Source organism: Pteropus alecto, unplaced genomic scaffold (assembly GCF_000325575.1).
Source record: "Pteropus alecto unplaced genomic scaffold, ASM32557v1 scaffold87, whole genome shotgun sequence".
Lineage (NCBI taxonomy): Eukaryota > Metazoa > Chordata > Mammalia > Chiroptera > Pteropodidae > Pteropus > Pteropus alecto.
This window is the reverse complement of record NW_006443225.1, coordinates 13555673-13576727: the sequence shown is the minus strand read 5'-3', so window position 1 is coordinate 13576727 and position 21055 is coordinate 13555673. Positions and strand designations below refer to the sequence as shown.

The following is a 21055-nucleotide window of genomic DNA, read 5'->3' as shown; positions in this document are numbered from 1 at the left end:
CACGCCACGCACCACCCCACAAACACACACACCCACACACCATGCACACAGACACACACATAATGCCTTTTTCCTCATCCTGCACACAGACACACACACACACACACACACAGACACACAGACACACAGACACACACAGCAAGAGCGAAAGAGAGAGACAGAGAGACTCACATCTCTCAAATCAATGGCAAACCAGTAACAGATTTTTCGTCTGGGCTCAGCACAGTGGCCTCAGGCTGTGTTGGTGTGTGGCTCACAGCAATCAGAGGTCATAATTTCATTGGCAGTTGGCATCGGGTTTAATTTTTCTAGCATGTTACATTTACCGAAATGTCTGGTTTCGGTTATGCGTAGGCATCCACTGAACCAGCTTTGAGCAGCATGTCTTCAGGTACCTGAGGTTTATGGAACACATATGCTAATTGTTTTCAATCACTTTCCTTTCTAAACACAAAAATGTGTTTTCTGAAGCTGGATAACAGTAGTTCTTAATGACATTGCTGGTTTCTTACGTTGAAAGAGGACCTGAAGTAGGTAAAGATGTCAATTTAACAAGACTGCCACCTACTGATTGGCATAGTTGGAAAACAGTCCAATTAGTTTCGGGGATTTTTAAATAGCCATGTTTTTTAAATAGCGGTTTAAAAAAAAAAAAAAGTAAATGCCTTTTGAAAATTGACGTGTATCATTTTAATTGCATTTTAGGAATGTGACCAAGTTCATATAGATGACGTCTCTTCAGATGATAATGGTCAAGACCTAAGGTGAGCACACAGAAGTGTGCAGTGACTGTCTCCATTTTATAGTTTAATTGCTCAACTAATTTAGATGAACTCTGTGTGGTTAACTTTGGGCTTTTCTTGCATCTAAATAGCACGTATAACTTTGGAACAGATGGCTTTCCAGCTGCAGCTACCAGCGCTAACTTATGCTTAGCAACCGGCGTGCGGGGCGGCGTGGACTGGATGAGGAAGCTGGCTTTCCGCTACAGACGAGTGAAGGAGATCTACAATACCTACAAAAACAATGTCGGAGGCAAGTGACTCACCCATGTCTCCCTGGGGTAATGAAGATGATCTGAAGTTCTCAGAGTACCGCCCACTTTTTTGGACATAGTAGCTTTTTTCGAACAGTTTTGTTGAATCAGTGATTATTCTGCTGTGATTCAATGATAAAAATATTAGCCTAGAGCTGCTGCCCCGGGGAGACTCGGCTAGTCCTGGCTCCGTAACCTAACTGGAGTGGCGGGACCCGGAGTAAGTTTCTTGGGCTCCCTGACGTCCAGTAACAGGGGATCCACAGCCCTGGCCCAAATGGCTAGATGGCTTGTCCAGCTCCTTCTACCAGGCGGACGCTTGTATGAGTTTGGATCTCTTTAGTGTCGTTCAAAACGGCTTTAGCACAGAAGGGAATGTATTGGCTCGATGACGAAGGGGTGCCTTTAACCAGAAGAGGGGATGCTAGGAACGCACACTCGATAGACGCTTCCTACAGTGCTAAGTAGAGATTCGTCGAACGGATGCTAACGTGTGACAGTGACGAGGCGTACGACAGAGGGGTAGTGGTAGTAGCACTCCATGTTTGTTATTCACAGAGTGGAACAGACACGTTGTTAAGGCAGTCGTTCGTGTGCGTTTGAACCCACAGGCCTGCTCGGTCCGGCCAAGAGGGAAGCCTGGCTGCAGCTGAGGGCCGAGATCGAAGCCCTGACGGACTCCTGGCTGACGCTGGCCCTGAAGGCGCTCACGCTCATCCACTCGCGGTACGCGCCCCCGAGTCGCTTCACGGTGCCTTTGCCGGACAGTGAGCTTTGCTCGTGCTTACTCGTTTTGGAGATTTATTTTTCAACAGTCTTTTTTTTTTTTTTTTTTATCTTTCCATTCTCTTAGGACAAACTGTGTGAATATTTTAGTAACAACTACTCAGCTCATCCCGGCATTGGCGAAAGTCCTGCTCTATGGACTAGGAATCGTATTTCCCATAGAAAACATTTACAGTGCAACTAAAATAGGTGAGCTGCTTTTGTTTCCATCGTTTTGCGATTGACTCTTCTCCTTCAGGCTGGTGAAAATGAAAGGCAGTAAATTAGGCTTTCTCGTTTTCAGAATGCTGGATATCAGAAAACGAGAAGAATAATTTAACCAATTTTAGCGTCAAATTGGCTTTAGACATCAAGGGATATAGAAATCATAATCCACAGTTTTATTCTGAAATTTTCACTTTACTGGCTAACATTAAGACCTATGCATTTTAGCTGTAGTCAACTTAGCATCAATTCTGGATCATCTTATTTTTCTCTTAGGCAACCTCAACAAAAATAGCTTATAAGCCAAAACAAATAGTACTGTAGAGATATACAAAGTAGAAATGAAACCTCTAATAACTGTTTCTTTAAATTGTTGCTGCAACTGGGCTGTTTTTTTGCCCCCTTTTTTTTTTTTTTTTTTTTTTTTTTTTTTTTTTCACAACGTGTATAAACAATTAACTTCCCATTTTTGTTATGGGGATACAAAAAAATTAAGTTCTCGCAAGAAGGCAACATAGCTAGAAAAAGGAGACTAATGTGAAATTTAGTGAGAACTAAACTAAGAAAGAAGAAAAGTGGGGTAAAAAGAAGGCATAGCTCTTGTTCTTAGAGAATTCACTCTCCAGCAGGGGAAGCAGACATCTAAATAACTGTAATATAAATATATAAGTGAGCATCTATCAAATATTTATGAGATGCCTAGAATAATATTATGCATTTTACATATTAAAGATCAATCTTCACAACCTTTCCATTTTCCAAATGAGGAAACTAAAGCTTAGAGACTTAATTGTTCGAGCGAATAGGTACAAACGAGGTCTCTTTGATTCCAAGGTCCAGCCACCCTACGGTGTCCTACCACTAAGTGCCTGAATGCACTTCAAGGAGGAAGCATTCACTTCCACCCAGGAGGAGGTGGAGGGCAAGGGTCAGTGACAGCTAAAGGGAAGAGGTGACATCTGAGCTGGGTATAGAAGGGTCATTCCACGTTTACTAGGCAGCCGGGCTAACGAGAGCCAAGGAACAGAGAAGACATTGCCTTCTGAGGGACCTGTGCGTGGTTCTGGTTACCAATGTGCAGTGCTCACGGAAAGCTGAAGCTGGAGAGACAGAGTTGGGTCTGGCATAAGTGGCCTTGTGTGTCACCTTGATGTTATTTTAGTGAGTTCTGTGGGCGGGGGGAGGAGTATCCTGGTAGCAGGGAAGAAGGCTGTTTTTGGCTGCCCATCTCTGAAGAAAAAGGGGCAAAAATGGAATCCCTGTAGGTCTAACTCTCCATCTGACTACACTTTTATACTTCCTCAAAGCACTTACTAAATCATCACTAAAAAACTACTTATATAATTATTTGTTCAATCTCACTTCCCCACCAGCCAATAACACCCTTGAGAGTTGGGTCTGTCTGTCTCGTTCATCATTGTAGCTATAATGCCCAGCACATAGTAGGTGCTCAGGAAGGTTTGTTGAATGAACGGTATGAATTTGTTTATTGTGAAGAAGGCTGGCACAGAGGTTTCTTTTAGGCAACTGGGTCGGTGGCGACACTATTAACTGATGGGGAAATCAGGTTTGATTGGAAAGATAAGGGTTTGTTCTTATCATTGTTGAATTCGAAGAGCCTGTGGGATATTCAGATAGCTCTGTGAAGTTGGAAATAGTTGGAGTTTGAGAATGACCGATGACTCCTGAGACGGGCCAAACACAGAATCCAGGAAAACTCTTATAAAAAAAAAAAAAAAAGGAATGTATCAAATAGAATTCCTAGCAGCCTGATAAAACAAAAATTTTTATCAGTTTACACCGAGTCAGGTGTTTATCCTCTATAGAGAGAGCTGCATTTTGTTTTGTAAACAAGGGTCTCACGGAAAGCTTTATCGGCACATGAGAGTCAGAACAAATTCCAAAGAACCACATAGGACAGAGGGGACAGTGCCTAACTTCCCAGAAGGACAGAGCGAGTAGATTGCACATCATGCACACTGAACTTTCATCCCAAAGAATATGAAAATGTTAGGATGATAGGAAATCACACTAGCAATCCAGTATTTTTTAATGGGCATTTTGTTTGTAATATTTGACTTCAATTTTTTTTCAGCACAGAATAAAAATTAGAATTAAAAAATACGTGGTGTTAGAAATTATCTCACAACCAATGGTAGGATACTTTTCTATATTTTTAATAAGAAAAGTAAAGATTTAAACTCCTATACTTAGTGCTCATTTTGCCATACAATGAGATATAATTTGGGGATCAACGCAGAAAACTTAGGAATTTTCCTTTTAGGCAAAAAGGCAGAGTCGTAGGAGGAAATGACTGGTATCTCATGTAGCAGAGCTATGATGTCCTTTCAACAAAATGGATTTATCAAAATGAAAACTTCAAATAAGACTTCAAATCAGCTTCTAAAAGTCAGCTTCAAGTTTTTAATCTTTATTGTGCAAAATGTCTCTTGACCCAAAATTTACATCGAAGCCTATAGGAGATAGTGTACAGGTGAGATATTATCCACCACAGCTTCACCTTAAAAAAACATCGAGTTTACCTTCCGTTTTCCATGAAAGGGAAACCTTACAAAAACACATTAACATTTCCCTCTAAGGGAAAAAAAAGTCTCATGACATCCAAGTTTGAGGTTGTATATTTTTGCAGTGAAAACTATACTTTGTATTTGTTTCTGAAAGTGTTTTAATATTTCACAGTTTAGTGGGCAACTAAATAAGCATTGAAATTACATCCTTTGAATAAGGCTGGCCCTATTTTGTTCTGTCAGATGCAAACTAGAGATTTTAGTGCAAAATACAAATATAAAGCAGACATTTGTTTAAGCAAACAAGCAATTTGTTCGTGTGTATATCTGATCCTTATTTGAAAGAGATGCAGTCCTCGCTCAGCCATTCACATTTGAAAACTATAAACTGCCCCATTGTCCATTAAAATGACCCCGTTGGCAGCCCAGGACGTGGAACGCCAGCTTCTCCTCCAAGCGACAATGGCTGCATTAACGCAGGGATGTGCTGACAGCATAGCCACCATGGGAGCCCAGACCAAGTCTTGACATGGGAAAGATAACAGATAGATAAAGGGATTCTGTTACCTTTACCCGCTTTTCCTCTAGGAAAGCACTTTATTGAACATTCGATGCCTGGGTAAGGCAAGCGTGAGCTCCCTGCAGCGCCCCAAATTACCTGATGTTGATTTCAGAAACAGGTTCACAGGAATATTTCAGGTAAACACATTAGGCTTTGATGGTCTTTAAGTCAAATAGAATCCCAACCTAAAAAGGGATAAACTCATCCCGGTGTTCGATTTCTCCATTTCGTTTATCCTTCTCAGTAGCCTTTGAATCAGACATTATTTTCAGAGTTTGATAGATCATGAAACATTTTTAAAATCAAGTTAAAATATGTTGCCAGAATTGCATGTCTTTGTTTAATCTCAGCTTATAGGGGGAAAAGTACTACTGCAAGACAGCACTTTTTCCCCCAAGTGCTATACTGTGATTGACTAACCAGCTTTTTTGATAAGTGAGTCCTTGGGCAAAGAGTACTAAAATGGTCAGTTTCCAAGGGATGGGACACCACTTGGGTAATTAATTCACAGTCTTCAGATCATCGCGCTGTTGCACGTGCCGCCTAAATGGCACATAAAAGTGCTTTTCTAGTTTACATGAGTAGGCGAGCGTTGAGTCAGAAGTATGAAAAAGAAAAGCACTTTCTATAAAAAGTTCAAGTGCCACCGCACCGAGTTGCCCAGACTTTACATTTTTTCTAATTTATTTTTGTTCACCAGGAAAGGAGAGCTGTTTTGAGAGGATAATTCAAAGGTTCGGAAGGAAAGTGGTGTATGTGGTCATAGGCGACGGCGTGGAGGAGGAGCAAGCAGCCAAAAAGGTAAGAGCTCTCGCTGGTGCGTCTCGTCCTCGAAATCTTGCTCACTGGATGGTTCACACAAGCTCTGTTCCTGTGAGACAGATCATGGATGTGCTCAGAACCCTAAGCCCTGAGAAGGGGCCATGTAGAGTGAGACACGAAGAGATCCTTTCGAAGGGCGGCGTACATAAGCTCAGGGGTCGTGATCGGCGGATCTTCGTAGGATGAGGACTTCGGTCTGTTGTCGGGGAGCAGGAAAGAAGGCGGGTGCTGGAACCACCCCCCAGAACAGGCAGCACGTGCGCTGCGCTCACGCCCCTTTCTGCACCCACGGTGGACGTTGCCGTGTGATTGCAGCCTTGTCACCTGAGCCTGGATGCAACCTAAGACCCTTCCAAACATCATTTCAGGGAGGCTCTACCAGTCGGTCAGAGCCGGCTTGCAAAACTATTTGCAGCCCTAGAGTACAGTGCCTTCTTCTGATCATGAGGTCGCCACCTTGCCCCGAGACACTGGGAAAGGGGGAAGGGAGTGGACCCAACTATGGGTGGCCTGAGTCCCAGTTTGCCCATCATCCTTCTTTATATTCTTCTGCATCCCTTCAAGTATAATTCTGTCCTTGCCCTTTGCAAAAGCTTTCTCATTGATGTATTTTATTGCAGCTTAGAGAGGAGGAAGGAGGGGACCACAGCCTGGGTCTTCGCAATCCAGTAACTTAGCTGCCTTTCCGATCTTTTCCACTCCACTCCTCATCCTGCAGTCGGTCACACGAGTCGCTTGCCTTCCTGTGGCCACGCCTGCCACTTCTTCTCTGAGGTTGCCTCTGCTGAGAATGACCTTTTTCTCCAATGTCCTACTGTTTTTATCTTACTTACATTTCAAAATCCAGTTCATATGCCACCTTTTCTATTTCTCCTGTTTTTAAGAGCTCAGTTATAGTGGCACTTATTTACACTTTAATTGGAGAAGTTGTTGTAAAGGGCTTGGATGCTTGAGCCAGACAGGCTGGGTTCGAATTATAACTCCACCACTTAGCAGTTCTGTGACTTCGAACAAGTTACTTAACTCTTTCTCTTTCCTTACCTGTAAGTGAGGATAATAGCAGCACCTCGTTCATTGGGATATTTTAAAGATTTGATTTAATTGAGATATATAAAACCCATAAAAGAGAGGCTGATACGTATAAAGTGTGCAGGAAATGGTAGCCATTGTTTTTATTTGTGTATGTGCCTGTTTCGGCAGTAAAGTGTGAGCTGCAGAAAGGCTGGGAGCTTATTTTGCTTGTTTTTTCATTTGAGACTCTGTCTTTGAAATATTTTATGATGCCCTAAATCTTGGCACAGTTGTACTCTAAATATTTCTTAAATTGAAGAGCATTAAATATTTTATGAGATTGACCAATAGGACAATTTTCCCTTCCCCACGTACTCACTCATAGAAATCTCTATATGTTTCCATAAAAGATGCAACAACTCAGTTCTTCTGGAACATTCTAGTAAATGCCAAAAATGGTATATAAAGTCATCAGAATGTAGATGCAGCATTAAGCATGACACAGGGTCAGCCTTCTTAGAGTCTAAAGATGACCTAATTCAACTTCAGTGCCTGTGAATTCCAGTAAAAGCTTAGAAGCTGACCTCAGTTATTTAAATAATAGATTATTTCACTTACACCTACAGAAACACAGTGTGCCCGGGAGTCTACGCTCCCAAGTGTGGTCAGTAGTGGTGGGAACCCACACACACCTCAGCTCCAGGGGACCTTGATGCTAAGCAGTATTTGTCACTTAAGTACTAGTTCTGACATTCCAACTTCACCAATGGCCAACCACCATTGTCATCAGGTACATCTGTCAGCCCTTTGGGCTGTCTTCATAAAATGAAGTCTTTCCCTGACTAAATTTAGAATATCCAAAACTCAGCCCTGCCTGGAGAGTTAGAGAATGTTTGGTGGGAGTCCAGATTCAAGTCTTTTTCCTGGGAACGCTTCTGGAACCCCTTCGCCATTCCTAGGCAGGACCTCCTAGTGGCTGGAGGGACATGGAAGTGATTTGCACCTCCAAGCAGCGTGGAACTGAAGAGCAGCATTTCATGCCAAAATGGCTCAGTGCCGAAGGCGTGAATCTGCCTTCCAGGCTGGTCCCTCTCTCTCTCTCTCGTATTTACCAAAAGAGTCTTAATTTCAGGAGACGGTTGCCAAAATGTGGCCGTTGAGCTTGTGGTAGGCAGAAGGATGCTTATGAAGGTGATGACTTAAAATGTGAGGAACACAAGTGAAATTCTTTGGGCCCTATCGAGGCTTCTGTGGGCAAGTCCATTCCTAAACCCGTCTGAGCGGTATGTTTCTTAGACGTGTGCCATGGGAGAATGCAACATGGAAAAAGTAAAGGAATTCTTGGTTTGATGTTGGAATGGAAAGTAGTAATAGGACTATGAGTATTTGTGGTCTTTGAAAAAACTTTAAATTGTTTCTACTATTTATTTTTGTATGTTATAGTTTTTATTTGGGACCCACACACCCCATTCTACAGCAAAAACAAAAACAAAAACAAAAACAAAAAAAACTAGGCAGCTGCCTGCAAAGGACATCCTCTGTGGATTTTCTGACTGGGCATGAGTGCTCCTAGCTTCAGCTTTCTGTTTTGATTTACTGGGACGTGCGCATGTGATAAAGAGTCCAGTAGAATCTGTTATGAACAAACTTCTTGCCCTTTGAAAACCTACCAGTGTGGGAACTCTGACAAAACTGTGGCCGGAAGTTGAAAGACTGTTTATGTGTGAATGTAAAGTGTGCAGATTTTCCAGAAGGTTCAGAGTCCTAAACAAGCTCGCGTATGATTCAGATATCATTAATCTGTCATCCAGAGTGACAAGCTGACCATTTCTGTCTTATATTCTGTCTAGTCCTTTTAGGTCAATTCAGATTTAAATAGCAGCACTTTGTACATGAGATAGGAGACAAGGGCCTAATAATTCATGATAGATAATCTTTAAAGTGGAGTTCTGCACAGAAATAGAGAATATTTAGTACTTAACTTAGGGCAAATATTTAATTTGGAGGGAAAGACTAAAATTCATCATTATTCTATTTTAAAAATTATAAAAATTCAAGCTAAAGAAATAGAGATGGTTATCCACGCTATAGATGGATTAATAATCATAATGGAAAGGAACAAGATTATGATCAGCTATAATGTCCCAGACTCTTTTTTAGGCACTTCCTGTTCATTATCTCATTAAAGCCTCACAATAAGTTGTTGAGGAAGAAGTCCTCAGACCCAATTTATAGGTGAGAAAACTGAGGCACAGGAAGGTAAATAATTTGGCCAAGTTCACACAGCTAGAAAGTGGCCAAACTATTGTTTGAAGCCAGTTGTGTCTGTGAAATTTAGGACAAAATTCCTTCAAGTTATAAACGTTATTTATATATCTTAAATATGATTCGACTTACAAAAAAGAATTGTTATTAAAGTGTATAGTGTCTGTTTCTTTCCTTTTAGGAGCTAGATATAACCATTTGGTATCTTTTTTCCCTTAATTTTACATTCTTGATTAAAATTTTAAAAATAAATTCTGATACATAATTTAGTTCATGAGGCTTTTAGATTATGAAATAGTGAACCCGTGATGTTCTGCTAGTTTGAGCACTAAAACATTTTATAAAATCAAAACATTTTTGCATTGCTTCTGAATTGACTTTAACCATGGAGCTTGTCCTCCTTAGTTTCCTATGTCCTTTAAAAAATCTAGTACAACACTCTCTTTTCCCTGTGAAGATGTCTTTCATCTCCCTAAATGATGATTCTTCTGCTATAGGTACGTAGTTCCTCATTTAATCCCCACATGAAAACCACTGACTGTCCTACCAGTCGCCTGTTCTGTTAGGGCCGACTGACGTCTGCTCTGCCATCCCGTTCTCTTTGCCCGTGCAGTTCCAGGGCTTTCACCAGTATTTCATCGAATTCTGTAATGTTTACCAATTAAAAACACCCCTTCGAAAAGAAAAGGTTAGAAATGCCTTCGTTCATTTAAAAGAAGAACATTATTCTATAAAAATCTCTTGCGAGGGTCTGCTGCTAGCACCTTCGTTCCTGGAAGACCCACCTGTACAGTGACCATGGGAAGCCATCTATGACTTTCTTTGCCATGTCGTTTCTTGTCAAAATCTTCCAGGCCTTCTTGGTGACCATAAATAGCTTTGTTTCCCTAATACAACATACCTCAAGCGAAAACAATTAGATATATGTATGATTTTTTTAAAAATTAAAATGTACGTAACAGTCTCTTGCCCACTGAAAGCAGTTTTCATTTCTAGACTGTGAGTGGCCCTTGTTTTATAACTCCACACTAAACTTTTCAGGGAATGACTTAAAATAGCACCAGGGCGAAAGTGGCAAGCAATCATTATTCTGCATAATGACAATGGTTTCATTTTAAAAATGTGCATTTTAAATGGGCACTAGAAAACTTGCAAAAATCCACAATGAGGCTGAGGACTTAAAGCTCAAATCTAAGCTTATTCAGGAGAAAAATAAGCGCTGCTTTTGTAACAAACAAAAAAACACACAAACATTTTAATGCAATTTTTCGCTTTGTTTTATTTAAGTGAGATGGGGTTTACTGACTATAGTGAATTTTATTCTAAAGCCATTACATTCATTTAGTAGTTAATAAGCACATACGATATGCCAGGATTTTTTTAATGCAATGACTTAATTTTTTCTTTTTTTTATTATAGTTGACATACAGTATTATATGAGCTTCAGGTGTATAACACAGTGATTCAACATTTCTATACCTTATGAAGTGACCACATTGTGATAAATCTAGTATCTGTCGCCATACAAAATTACTAGGACACTACTGACTCATTCCCTATGCTGTACGTTACATCCACACGACTTACCATCCCCGCCGCCCCTTCCTCCCCTCTGGCAGCCATCAGTTTGTTCCTTGTATCTATGCGTCTGTTTCTGTTTTGTTTATTCATTTGTTTTTGTTTTTTTAGATTACACACCTAAGTGAAAACATATGGTATTTGTCTTTCTCTATCCAACTTATTTTAGCATAATACCCTCTAGGTCTATCCATGTTGACGCAAATGGCAAGACTTCATTCTTTTTTATGGCTGAGTAATATTCCGGGGTCGGTGGGGGGGAGTGTGTGTGTGTGTACACACATTTTCTTTATCTGTTCACCTATTGATGGGCACTTAGGCTGCTTCCATATTTTGGCTGTTGTGAATAACACTGTGGTGAACATAGAGGTGCACACATCTTTTCAAATAAGTGCTTTCATTTTCTTCAGATAGATACCCAGCAGAGGGATTGCTGGGTCATTTGAGGAAGCTCCATACTGTTTTCCACAGTGGCCACACCAGTTTGCAGCCCCACCAGCAGTGCACGAGGGTTCTCTTTTCTCCACATCCTCACCAACACTTGTTATTTGGTTGTTTTTTTGTCTGTCTGTTTTGATGCTAGCCAATCTGACAGGTGTGAAGTGAAACCTCACTGTGGTTTTGATTTGCATTTTCCCTGGCGATCAGTGATGCTGACCATCTTTTCATGTGTCTTTTGGCCATCTGTATATCTACTGTGGACAAATGTCTATTCAGGTCCTCTGCCCATTTTTTAACCAGATTGGGTTTTTCCGATGTTGAGTTTTGTAAGTTCTTTATATATTTTGGACGCTAACTTCTTATCAGATATTCGTGAATATTTTCTCCCATCAGTGGATTGTCCTTTTGTTTAGCTGATGGTTACCTTCGCTGTGCATAAGCTTTTCAGTATGTTTTCTTCTAGGAGTTTTATGGTTTCTGGTCTTACATTTAAGTCTTAGATCCATTTTGAGTTTTTTTTTTTTTTTTGGTATGGTGTAAGAAAGTGGTCTAGTTCCATATTTTTGCATGTAGCTGTCCAGTTTTCCAAACATTTGTTGAAGAGATGCCTTTTTCTTATTGTATATTCTTGCCTCCTCTGTTGTAGATTAACTGACCACATACACATGGGTTCTCTATAATTTCTGGGCTCTCTATTCTGTTCCACTGATTTATGTGTCTGTTTTTCTACCACTACTATATTTTTTTGATTACTATAGGCTTTGTAGTATAGTGTGAAATCAGGTAGTGTTCTCTCCAACTTTCTTTTTAAAGATCGCTTTAGCTATTTGGAGTCTTTTGTGGTTCCATATAAATTTTAGGTTGACTTTAGTTCTGTGAAAAATGTCACTGGTATTTTGAAAGGGATTGCACTGAATCTGTAGATTGCTTTGGGTAGGACAGACATTTTCCTGATATTAATTCTCTCAATCCACAAGCACAGTATATCCTTCCATCGGTGCCATCTTCAATTTTTGCAGTGTCTTATATTTTCAGAATACAGGTCTTTCAGCTCCTAGGCATTTTCTGATGCAATTGTAAATTAAATTGTTTTCTTGATTTCTCTTTGACAGTCCATTCTTCATGTGTAGAAATGCCACAGATTTCTGTATATTAATTTTGTATATTGTAACTTTACTGTTTTACTTCCTCTTTCCACTTTGGACGCCTTTTCTCTCTTCTGTGATTGCTGTGGCCAGGACTTGCAACACATGTTGAATAAAAGTGGCAAGAGCAGGCGCTTTGTCTTGTTCCTGATCTCAGAGGAAATGTTTCGCTCTTCACAGTTGGGTAGAATATTAGCCATGGACTTCTTATGTGTGGCCTTTATTATGTTGAGGTACGTTCCCTCTATACCCACTTTGTCGAGAGTTTTTATCATAAATAGATGTTGAATTTTGTCAAATGCTTTTTCATTGCATCTATCTGAGATGATCGTAGGATTTTTATCCTTCATTTTGTTGATGTGTATCACATCAGTTGATTTGCACATATTGAACCATGCTTGTGTCCCTAAAATAAATCCCACTTGCTCATGGTATATGATCCTTTTAACATACTGTTGAATTTTGTTTGCTAATATTTTGTAGAGAATTTTTACATCTATGTTCAGCAGTGATGTTGGCCTATAATTTTTTACTTTTTATTTTTTTGTAATGTCTGTCTGGTGTTGGAATCAGGGTAATGCTGGCTTCATAGAATGAGTTTATAAGAGTTCCTTCCCCTTCAATTTTTTAGAACAGTTTGAGAGGGATAGGTATTAACTTTTTTAAATATTTGGTAGAATTTCCCTGTGATACCGTCTGGTCCTGGACTTTTGTTTGTTGGAAGTTTTTCATTAGTGATTCATTTTCGATACTGGTAATAGATTTGTTCATCTTGGTAGGCTGAATGTTTCTAGGAATTTGTACACTTTGTTGGCATGTAATTGTTTTTAGTATTCCCTTATGATCCTTTGTATTTTTGTGCTGTCTTTTTCATTTCTGATTCTATTTAGGCCCTCTCTTTTCATCATTTCCAAGAACCAACTCTTAGTTTCATCGATATTTTTACTGTTTAAGTCTCTGTTTCATTTATTTCCACTGTGATCTTTTTCTTTCCACCTACTAACTTTGGCTTTCGTTTTCCCAGTCCCGTTAGGTGTCAGATTTGTCTGAGATTTTTCTTGATCCTTGGAGTAGGCCTGTGTCACTCTCACCTTCAGGCTTAGGATAGCTTCTGCATCCCACAGGTTTGGGAACACTAGGTTTCTATTTTCACTTATCCTGAGGTAATTTTTAAAAATTTCCTCTTTGATCTCTTCATTGAACATCTATTGTTTAGTAGCATGTTATTTAGCCTCCACATGTTTGTTTTCTTCCTGTAATTGATTTCTAGTTTCATACTGTTGTGGTCAAAAAAATGCTTGATATGATTTCAGTCTTCTTAAATTTGAGACTCGTTTTCTGGCCTAATGTGATCTATCCTGGAGAATATTCTGTGTTCACTTGAAAAGAATGTGTATTCTGTTGTTTTGCATGGAATATTCTGTGTCACTTAAGGCCAGTGTTTCCTTGTTGATTTTCTATCTGGATGATCTATCCATTGATGAAAGTAGGATGTCACAGTCCCCTACTATTATTGTAATACTGTCAATCTCTCCCTTTATGTCAGTATTTGCATGATGTATTTAGTTGCTCTTGTGCTGGGTGCAGAGATGTTTACAAGTGTTACATCCCCTCTTGTTGGATTGATCCCTTTATCATTATGCAGTGCCCACAAAAGTGTTAGTCTTCGTTTTAAATTTTGCTATCCCAATTTGCTTTTTGTTTCCATTTGCATGATATTTATATTTTTTCCAATCCTTTATTTTCAGTCTGTGCGTGTCTTTCGATTTGAAGTGAGTCTCTCATAGGAAGCGTATGTATTGGTCGTGTTTTTTAAATCCATTCAACCATCCTATGTTTTCTGATTGGAGCATTTTGTCCATTTACATTGAAAGTAATTATTGATAGGTATGTAGTTATTTCCATTTTGTTAACCATTTTCTGGTTGTTTTTGTAGTTCTCTGTTCCTTTCTTCTTCTCTTGCTCTTTTCCCTGGTGATCTGATAAGTTTCTTCAATGTTATGTGTGGATTCCTTTGTTTTTTGGTCACCATGAGATTTATAGTTAACAACCTATGTATGTCATAGTCTATTTTAAGTTTACAGTCACTTAAGTTTGAACACATTCTAAGCACTACATGTTTATTCCCTTCTCATATTTTATCTTTGTGTGTCTATCCCTTAATTATCGTTGCTAGATAAATGATTTTACTACTTTTGTCCTTCATACTAGATTTATAAGTGCTTAATCCATTACTGTATTTTCTTATTTCTCGTTTGGCCTTAGTCCCTTTAACATTTCTTGTTATGCTGGTTAAATTGACGAACTCTTTCAGTTTTTGCTTGTCTAGGAAACACTCTCCTCTTCAATTCTGAATTGTAACCTTGCCAGGTAGAATATTCTGTTATGTAGGTTTCCCCCATCATCACTTTGAATATATCATGCCCCTCCCTTCTGGTCTACAAAGTTTCTGCTGAAAAATCAGCTCATAGTTTTTCTCTTGCTGCTTTATAGATCTTAAGATTTCGCTTTTGTTTCTGAGACACAGCGAAAACTATCACTGACTACGGTGAATTTTATTATTCTAAGGTCATTATATTCATTTAGTACTTAAGAAGCATATACTATATGCCAGGTCTTGAACTGTATTTCATTCCGTGCTTAAAAACCTCACTTCTCCCTAGAGGCAAAGCAGGTGTACAAATAATAAGAGAGCAATGTTAGGCAGTAAGTTTCATATTTAGTTCTTAGAATAATCTCTCTCTTGAGATCTCTGTATTTACAATTTGGAAAGTATCTGTACTTTCATATCCAAATGTTTTAGAGGTAATATATGCATATGAAAGCAGATTTTTTTTTTTTCATTTAAATGGTAACTATACCTTGTTTTCCACTTCACACTATGTCCTGGCAGCTGTTCCCCATCAAAATGTGGAGCTCTGCATCAGGCGTTCCATGATGTGTGATAAGTTAACGAGTCCCTTGGGTCCGAACACTTAGGTGGTTTGTTCATAGACAAGTGAATCTATGAGATAAGTTCCTAGAAATGCAATAGCAGGACCAGAAGTTATTTGCTCTTAAGTTTTTGGAACATTTTACTAATCCAGCAAAATTCAGTCTACAGCCGAGTGTCCGTGCACCCCGCCTTCTGTGGTATTGGTTTTGTGTGTGACTTGATGCAGAACACCAGGCGAGGAGGAAGGACGGGTGGCATCGGGACGCTGCCCATGCGGGCCAGAGCCGCGGAGGGAGGCGGCGCTGTTTTCCCATTGTTCGGGGAACATTTTGTCCCGATGACTCCAAAACGTGCTGCTTCCTAAGATTCAGGCCTCAGTAACCACTTCTCTCACTGTACACCTAAACAATGCATGCACATCACAGTTTCACCTGTCACTTCTGTTACGATTTGTGATGAGCTCTGTTTTCAGTCTCATGGCTCGTTACCTGATGGAGTGTCTCCGTGAGGTATCATCCCGTCATTCCAGCTGAATACCAGCAGATGCATTAAGCTTTCCCGACTCCGTTCACCCACTCAAATATGCTTTGGTGTTCTCTACCTACAACCCACTATTGAATCACGTGGATACTCTCTCCACAGTGTCTCCTGTCCCTTACGCCCACTCCATTTCCACTGTCCTTCTGCCTACTTTCTCTGCTGCCAGCCACTCCTCCAATCCATCCTTCCCTAAGCGTCGCGCCAAACAGCTTATTCCTTTCTAGCTAGCCATTCCAGGAGCATCTCTCTGGGAACATTTCCTTTCTTATTAGTTTTTATTATGAACACACCATTCCAGCCCCACCATCTCCACACTAAATGCTCTGTGCGTTCTACCTGCTAGACTTGTCACATACCTAGTCTCCTGACTGGGAGTCCCATCTACCTAACCAGCTTTGCCCATTCTTCAAATTCAGTGCAGGCTCAACTTAGCCCCTCTGGCTTACAATTCAGCACTCCTCTCTCTGGATTTTTCATTTTGATTTTTTTGTCTTGTTGAGATATAACTGACATACAGCACTGTATAAGCTTAAGGTATACAGCAGAATGACTTCACTTGTGTATACTGTGAAATCATTATCCCACTAAGTTAACATCCATCACTTCATATAGATACAAAAAAAAAAAGTTTTTTTCCTTGTGATGAGAACTCTTAGGATCTACTACTAGATTTTGAGTCAGCCATCACGTCGTACATTGTGGCCCCAGTACTCAGAGAGCTTACAGCTGGAAGCTGGTATATTTTGACCACCTTCACCCAGTTCCCCTCACCTGGTAACTATATACTTGGTTTGAGTTTGGGAGGGTCTTTTTTTTTTAGATTCCACATATAAGAGAATCATACAATATTTGTCCTTTTGTGTCTGACTTAGTGTAGTGCCCCCAAGGTCCATGTTGTCACAAATGGCAGAATTTCCTTCATTCTTATGAGTGAATAATATTCTACAATGTCATAGTAGAATACATATACAACAGGTTGCATATGTAATCCACAACTTCTTTATCCATTCATCTGACGATGGACACGTAGGTCGTTTCCATGTCTTCGCTGTTGTAAATAAGGCTGCTAAGAATATGGCGGTGCAACTCTCTCTTCAATATGGTGTTTCCAATTCCTTCGGATACTCAGAAGTGGAAATGCTGGGTCATGGGGTAGTAGTTCTGTTTTTAATTTTTGCACTGTTTTCCATGGTGGCTGCACCAATTTGTGATCTCACCAGCATTTATCACTTCTCTTCGTGACAGGCACGAGGTGACAGCTTATGGTGGTTTTGATTTGCATTTCTCTGATGATTAGTGGTGTTGGCCACTAATCATCTGATGCGTGTCCTCTTTGGCAAAATGTCTATTCAGATCCTTTGCCCATTTTTTAATTGCACTGCAGTGTTGTCTTGCTATTGAGTTGATTACATATTTTAGATATTAACCCGTTATCAGATTAGTTTGCAAATATGTTTTTCCATTCTGCAGGTTGCAGAAGCTTTTTAGTTTGATGCAGTCTACTTGTTTGTTTTGTTGCTTTAGGTGTCATATCCAAAAACTCATTGCCAAGACCCATGTCAAGGAGCTTTTTTCTTATGGTTTCTTCTAGGAGATCTGTAGTTTCCAGTCTTTAATCCATTTCAACTTAATTTTTGTGAAGATGCAAGATAAGGGCCTAGTTTCAGTCTTCTAAATGTGAAATGATAATTTTCCCAACACCATTTATTGTGTCTTTTCTCCATTGAGTATTCTTGGCTCGCTTGTCAAATATTAGTTGACTATCTATGCATTGGTTTATTTCTGGGCACTCAATTCTATTCCATTGGTCTATATGTTTGTTTTTATGCCCATACGATACTGTTTTGACCTCCATAGCTTTATAATATAGCTTGAAATCAGGAAATGTAATGCCTTTGTTCTTTCTCAGGATTACTTTGGCCATTTGTGATTCCATATAAATTTTAAGATTTTTTTTTTCTACTTACATAAAAAATGCCATTGGAATCTTGATAGGGATTGATATAGAACCTATAAATGTATTTGGGTAGTATCAACATTTTAATGATATTCTAATCCATAAACACATACTTTTCCATTTATTTGTGTCTAATTTCTTTTATCAATATCTTATAGTTTTGAGTGTAGAGATCTTTCACTTCCTTGGTTAAATTTGTGTCCAAGTATTTTATATTCTTTGAAGCTGTTGTAAATTTCTTTTTCAGATAATGTTAGAAATATTTCTGAATTTTGTAGGTCAATTTTGCATTCTCCAACTTTACTAAATTTATTAGGATTTTCTACATAGAAAATCCTGTCTCTGAAAATAGACAGTTTTACTTCTTTTCCAATTACGATGCCTTTTATTTCTTGCCCAATTGCTCTGGCTAAGTCATTTTGATTCTTAATCCTACACTGCCTTACACTGTAATGAAATAGCAGATATGTCTTACTTGCTGGTTCTTGTCAGGGAGGGCACGTATCATGTATGTGTTATATATTAAACATCTTCTGTAGCTACACTGCTTATATAGGTAATAGACTAATAATGTCATAGACAAACTGGAGCTCCAAGGAGACAATGTCATAACTCAAAGCCATATAACATCAGATTTGAGAGTATAACAGTCTCCTCATTCTAGAGCCTGCTCTTCCTCCCATAGCTCTCTGACTTCACATGAGAAATATTTGTTCCAGGCTAAACAATGCAGGGGGAAAAAAACTATTTACCTTGTTTCTCGTTATCCTGGGAAGCTCTTGTACATCCATAAAATCTTCACGTCAGTATGTTCCTAGTTAGGGAAAATATTTTGCAATGTTAATTCTAATTATTTGTTAATGAAATTGAGTCCCCTAGATTCAGTCTTATAATCACTTAATAGTAAATGTACATTTCTTAGAGAAGAAACGCTAATTTTTTGAGAATGGAACTGCTGTCCTCGTCTGGGAGTGTCCCCAGGGCCTGCCTGTGTTCCTTCACAGACACCTAAGGTTTGCCAGTTATCACTGTAGAGCCTTTCACACTTTTGTTCCAGTGAATTACCCCATCATCACTGCATTTTGATGAGTCGTCTGTAATGTACCACAGGCCTATTTCGTCACTTGAACTCACCTCAGGGTGCTGCTTGTTAATACTCTATAGGAAGGCTAAAGTCACCAGTATTTCAGTGGCAGTAAACAAGGCCATTCAGAGACCTTTGGATAATATCACCTTCTATTACGTGTTTTGAGTATGGTCTAAAAGGACAGCAGTTTAAATTAAATGCGTGCAAGGCTGACATCAACTCCTACACCTTAAAGGTAAGACACAGAGCACTGCATGGATCCTGAGTGTACCATGGAATTAAATGCTCAATTTATACCTTAACCATGTACCAGAGAACTAGCTGGATGGTTTTCAGTTCCCTTTCCTCAGCCACTCGTCACATTCTGCAATACATACTCCTGAGTATACCAGTAGCTTTCCATTTGAATTGTCCGTGGGAATCATGCTTAAATTTAATCAGATAATTGGCATGCAAAAGAATTTATATTTTTGAAGATAGTTGTCCTGAAAGTTTCTGGACAGCTTTGTTCAGTTGTTCATGAGAAGCAGCTTTGGGGAGGGGCAACGAATCTGGCCAATTAAAGAAAATACAAAAGTTAAGAAAAACCTAATTAGCAATAAAAAAGGAACATTAAAAATAGATACCAAGTAGATGGTTAAATGTAAAAACACACTGTACAGTTGAATACTTGCAAACTTTTTAAAATAATGATTTTCCTTAAAAATGTGTCAAAATGAGCTGGAGAGTAATAGTAAAGTGAGCAGATGTGCCATGGGGACACTGGGCTTGGTTCTGGGCCATCGCGGTAAAGCAAGTATTCTGATCTTACTGGTGGACAGTCTCGCCTTCAATTTGTAAAAAATGCAACATCTGTGAAGCACAATGAAATGAAGTATCCCCGTACTGTGTGAAATACTAGAGGCGATTGGTATTTCTTTATACTATTCTACATTTTAAGAATGTTTTATAATACACAGATTTCTAATTAGATTAAAAGGGAATCTTTATTGTAATCGATCAAACATTTTTCAAGACTGATCTGTGTATCACAGTCGAATCTTTCGGTGCCCCTTACCAAAGAGAATGGAAGCGAGGGTGTGTGTGAAGCTGTGCTATGGTGCTGATAATTCACACTGCTGAATGAAAAGGCCACGGAGAACAGGAGGCATCATAGCATGTGGGCTTCAGATACACACCCAACCTGCTATGACTCTTGGGTTTACTCCTTACCAGCTGTTACTTAAGAGTGTTTCTTCTGGTTTTTTTTTTTTTTTTTCCTTTTCTCTAGTAAAATAGTGTTCATACTTACTCGTTTGGGTCCTGCATCCAGTCATGTCACTAACCATGTATTTCTCTCACAGCCAGTATCCTAACGCTGAATCTCTCCTGTATTCTCTGCCCCCAAACACACACCACCACTCGAGTGCTTTCTGAAGGGTCACCCTTCCATGCCCAGCCCAGCTGTCACCTCCTCTTATCAGGAACAGCCCCTCCCACTCCTGCCATCGCACAAAGGTGACCACTCATCAGTGTGCATTCCTACTACTCACTCACAGGCCAACAGGGCGGGCCAGGGCATCTTCTACACCATGCCTGCAGGTCCAAAAGATTCCCTCTCGAACAGCTGGATGCAAATAGGACAGTCTGTTTTGATAGGTGGCCAAGTGAATCATCCTAAAAATTTGAAAATTAATCAGATTTCTAGTACTGGATTCTAGACTATTCTGTCATCGAAGGGTGACACAGACTATGATATATGCTTTTAGCGGATTACTTGAGACAAAGATGCGGTTAATAAGGGACTTAAAAGTTTGCATTCCCAGAATGTAACAGCTGTGTGACTGATACCAAAATAGTGAGTAGCTTCCATCGTTACCTACAGAGAATCCCCCCAAAACTCAATTCCAGTTTCCATATCAAATTCTATTAGTCTGAATTTTTTAACAATTCCTTAGAACTATAATTGCAAATTATACTCAGGCCTTCACATTATATGTGTGCAAAAAATGAAAACTGTCTTTCTAGGCACCACGTAGAATGTTCCCTCTGAAAGATAATTATCTTGCTCTTACTTAAGAAAAAGCTTTTGCTAATACATAAGTACTTACTGCAGTGCTTTTGAGCAGTTAAAGTTTATAATCATGTTTTCTTCCTCAATGGATGAAGCAACCTGGTT

At 39.4% G+C, this 21055-nt stretch overlaps 1 protein-coding gene across 7 annotated transcripts in view; it reads left to right on the top strand.

Annotated features, from left to right (window-relative positions):
- Positions 1-21055, top strand: part of EYA1 (EYA transcriptional coactivator and phosphatase 1) — a 145615-nt gene that overhangs the window by 122031 nt on the left and 2529 nt on the right. For all 7 annotated transcript variants that reach the window (XM_025041181.1, XM_015598586.2, XM_006924024.3 and 4 more), the window contains 5 exons: positions 706-764; positions 875-1035; positions 1648-1762; positions 1890-2011; positions 5817-5917. In XM_025041181.1, the coding sequence (XP_024896949.1) occupies positions 706-764; positions 875-1035; positions 1648-1762; positions 1890-2011; positions 5817-5917 (558 nt within the window). The remainder of the gene's footprint in view (positions 1-705; positions 765-874; positions 1036-1647; positions 1763-1889; positions 2012-5816; positions 5918-21055) is intronic.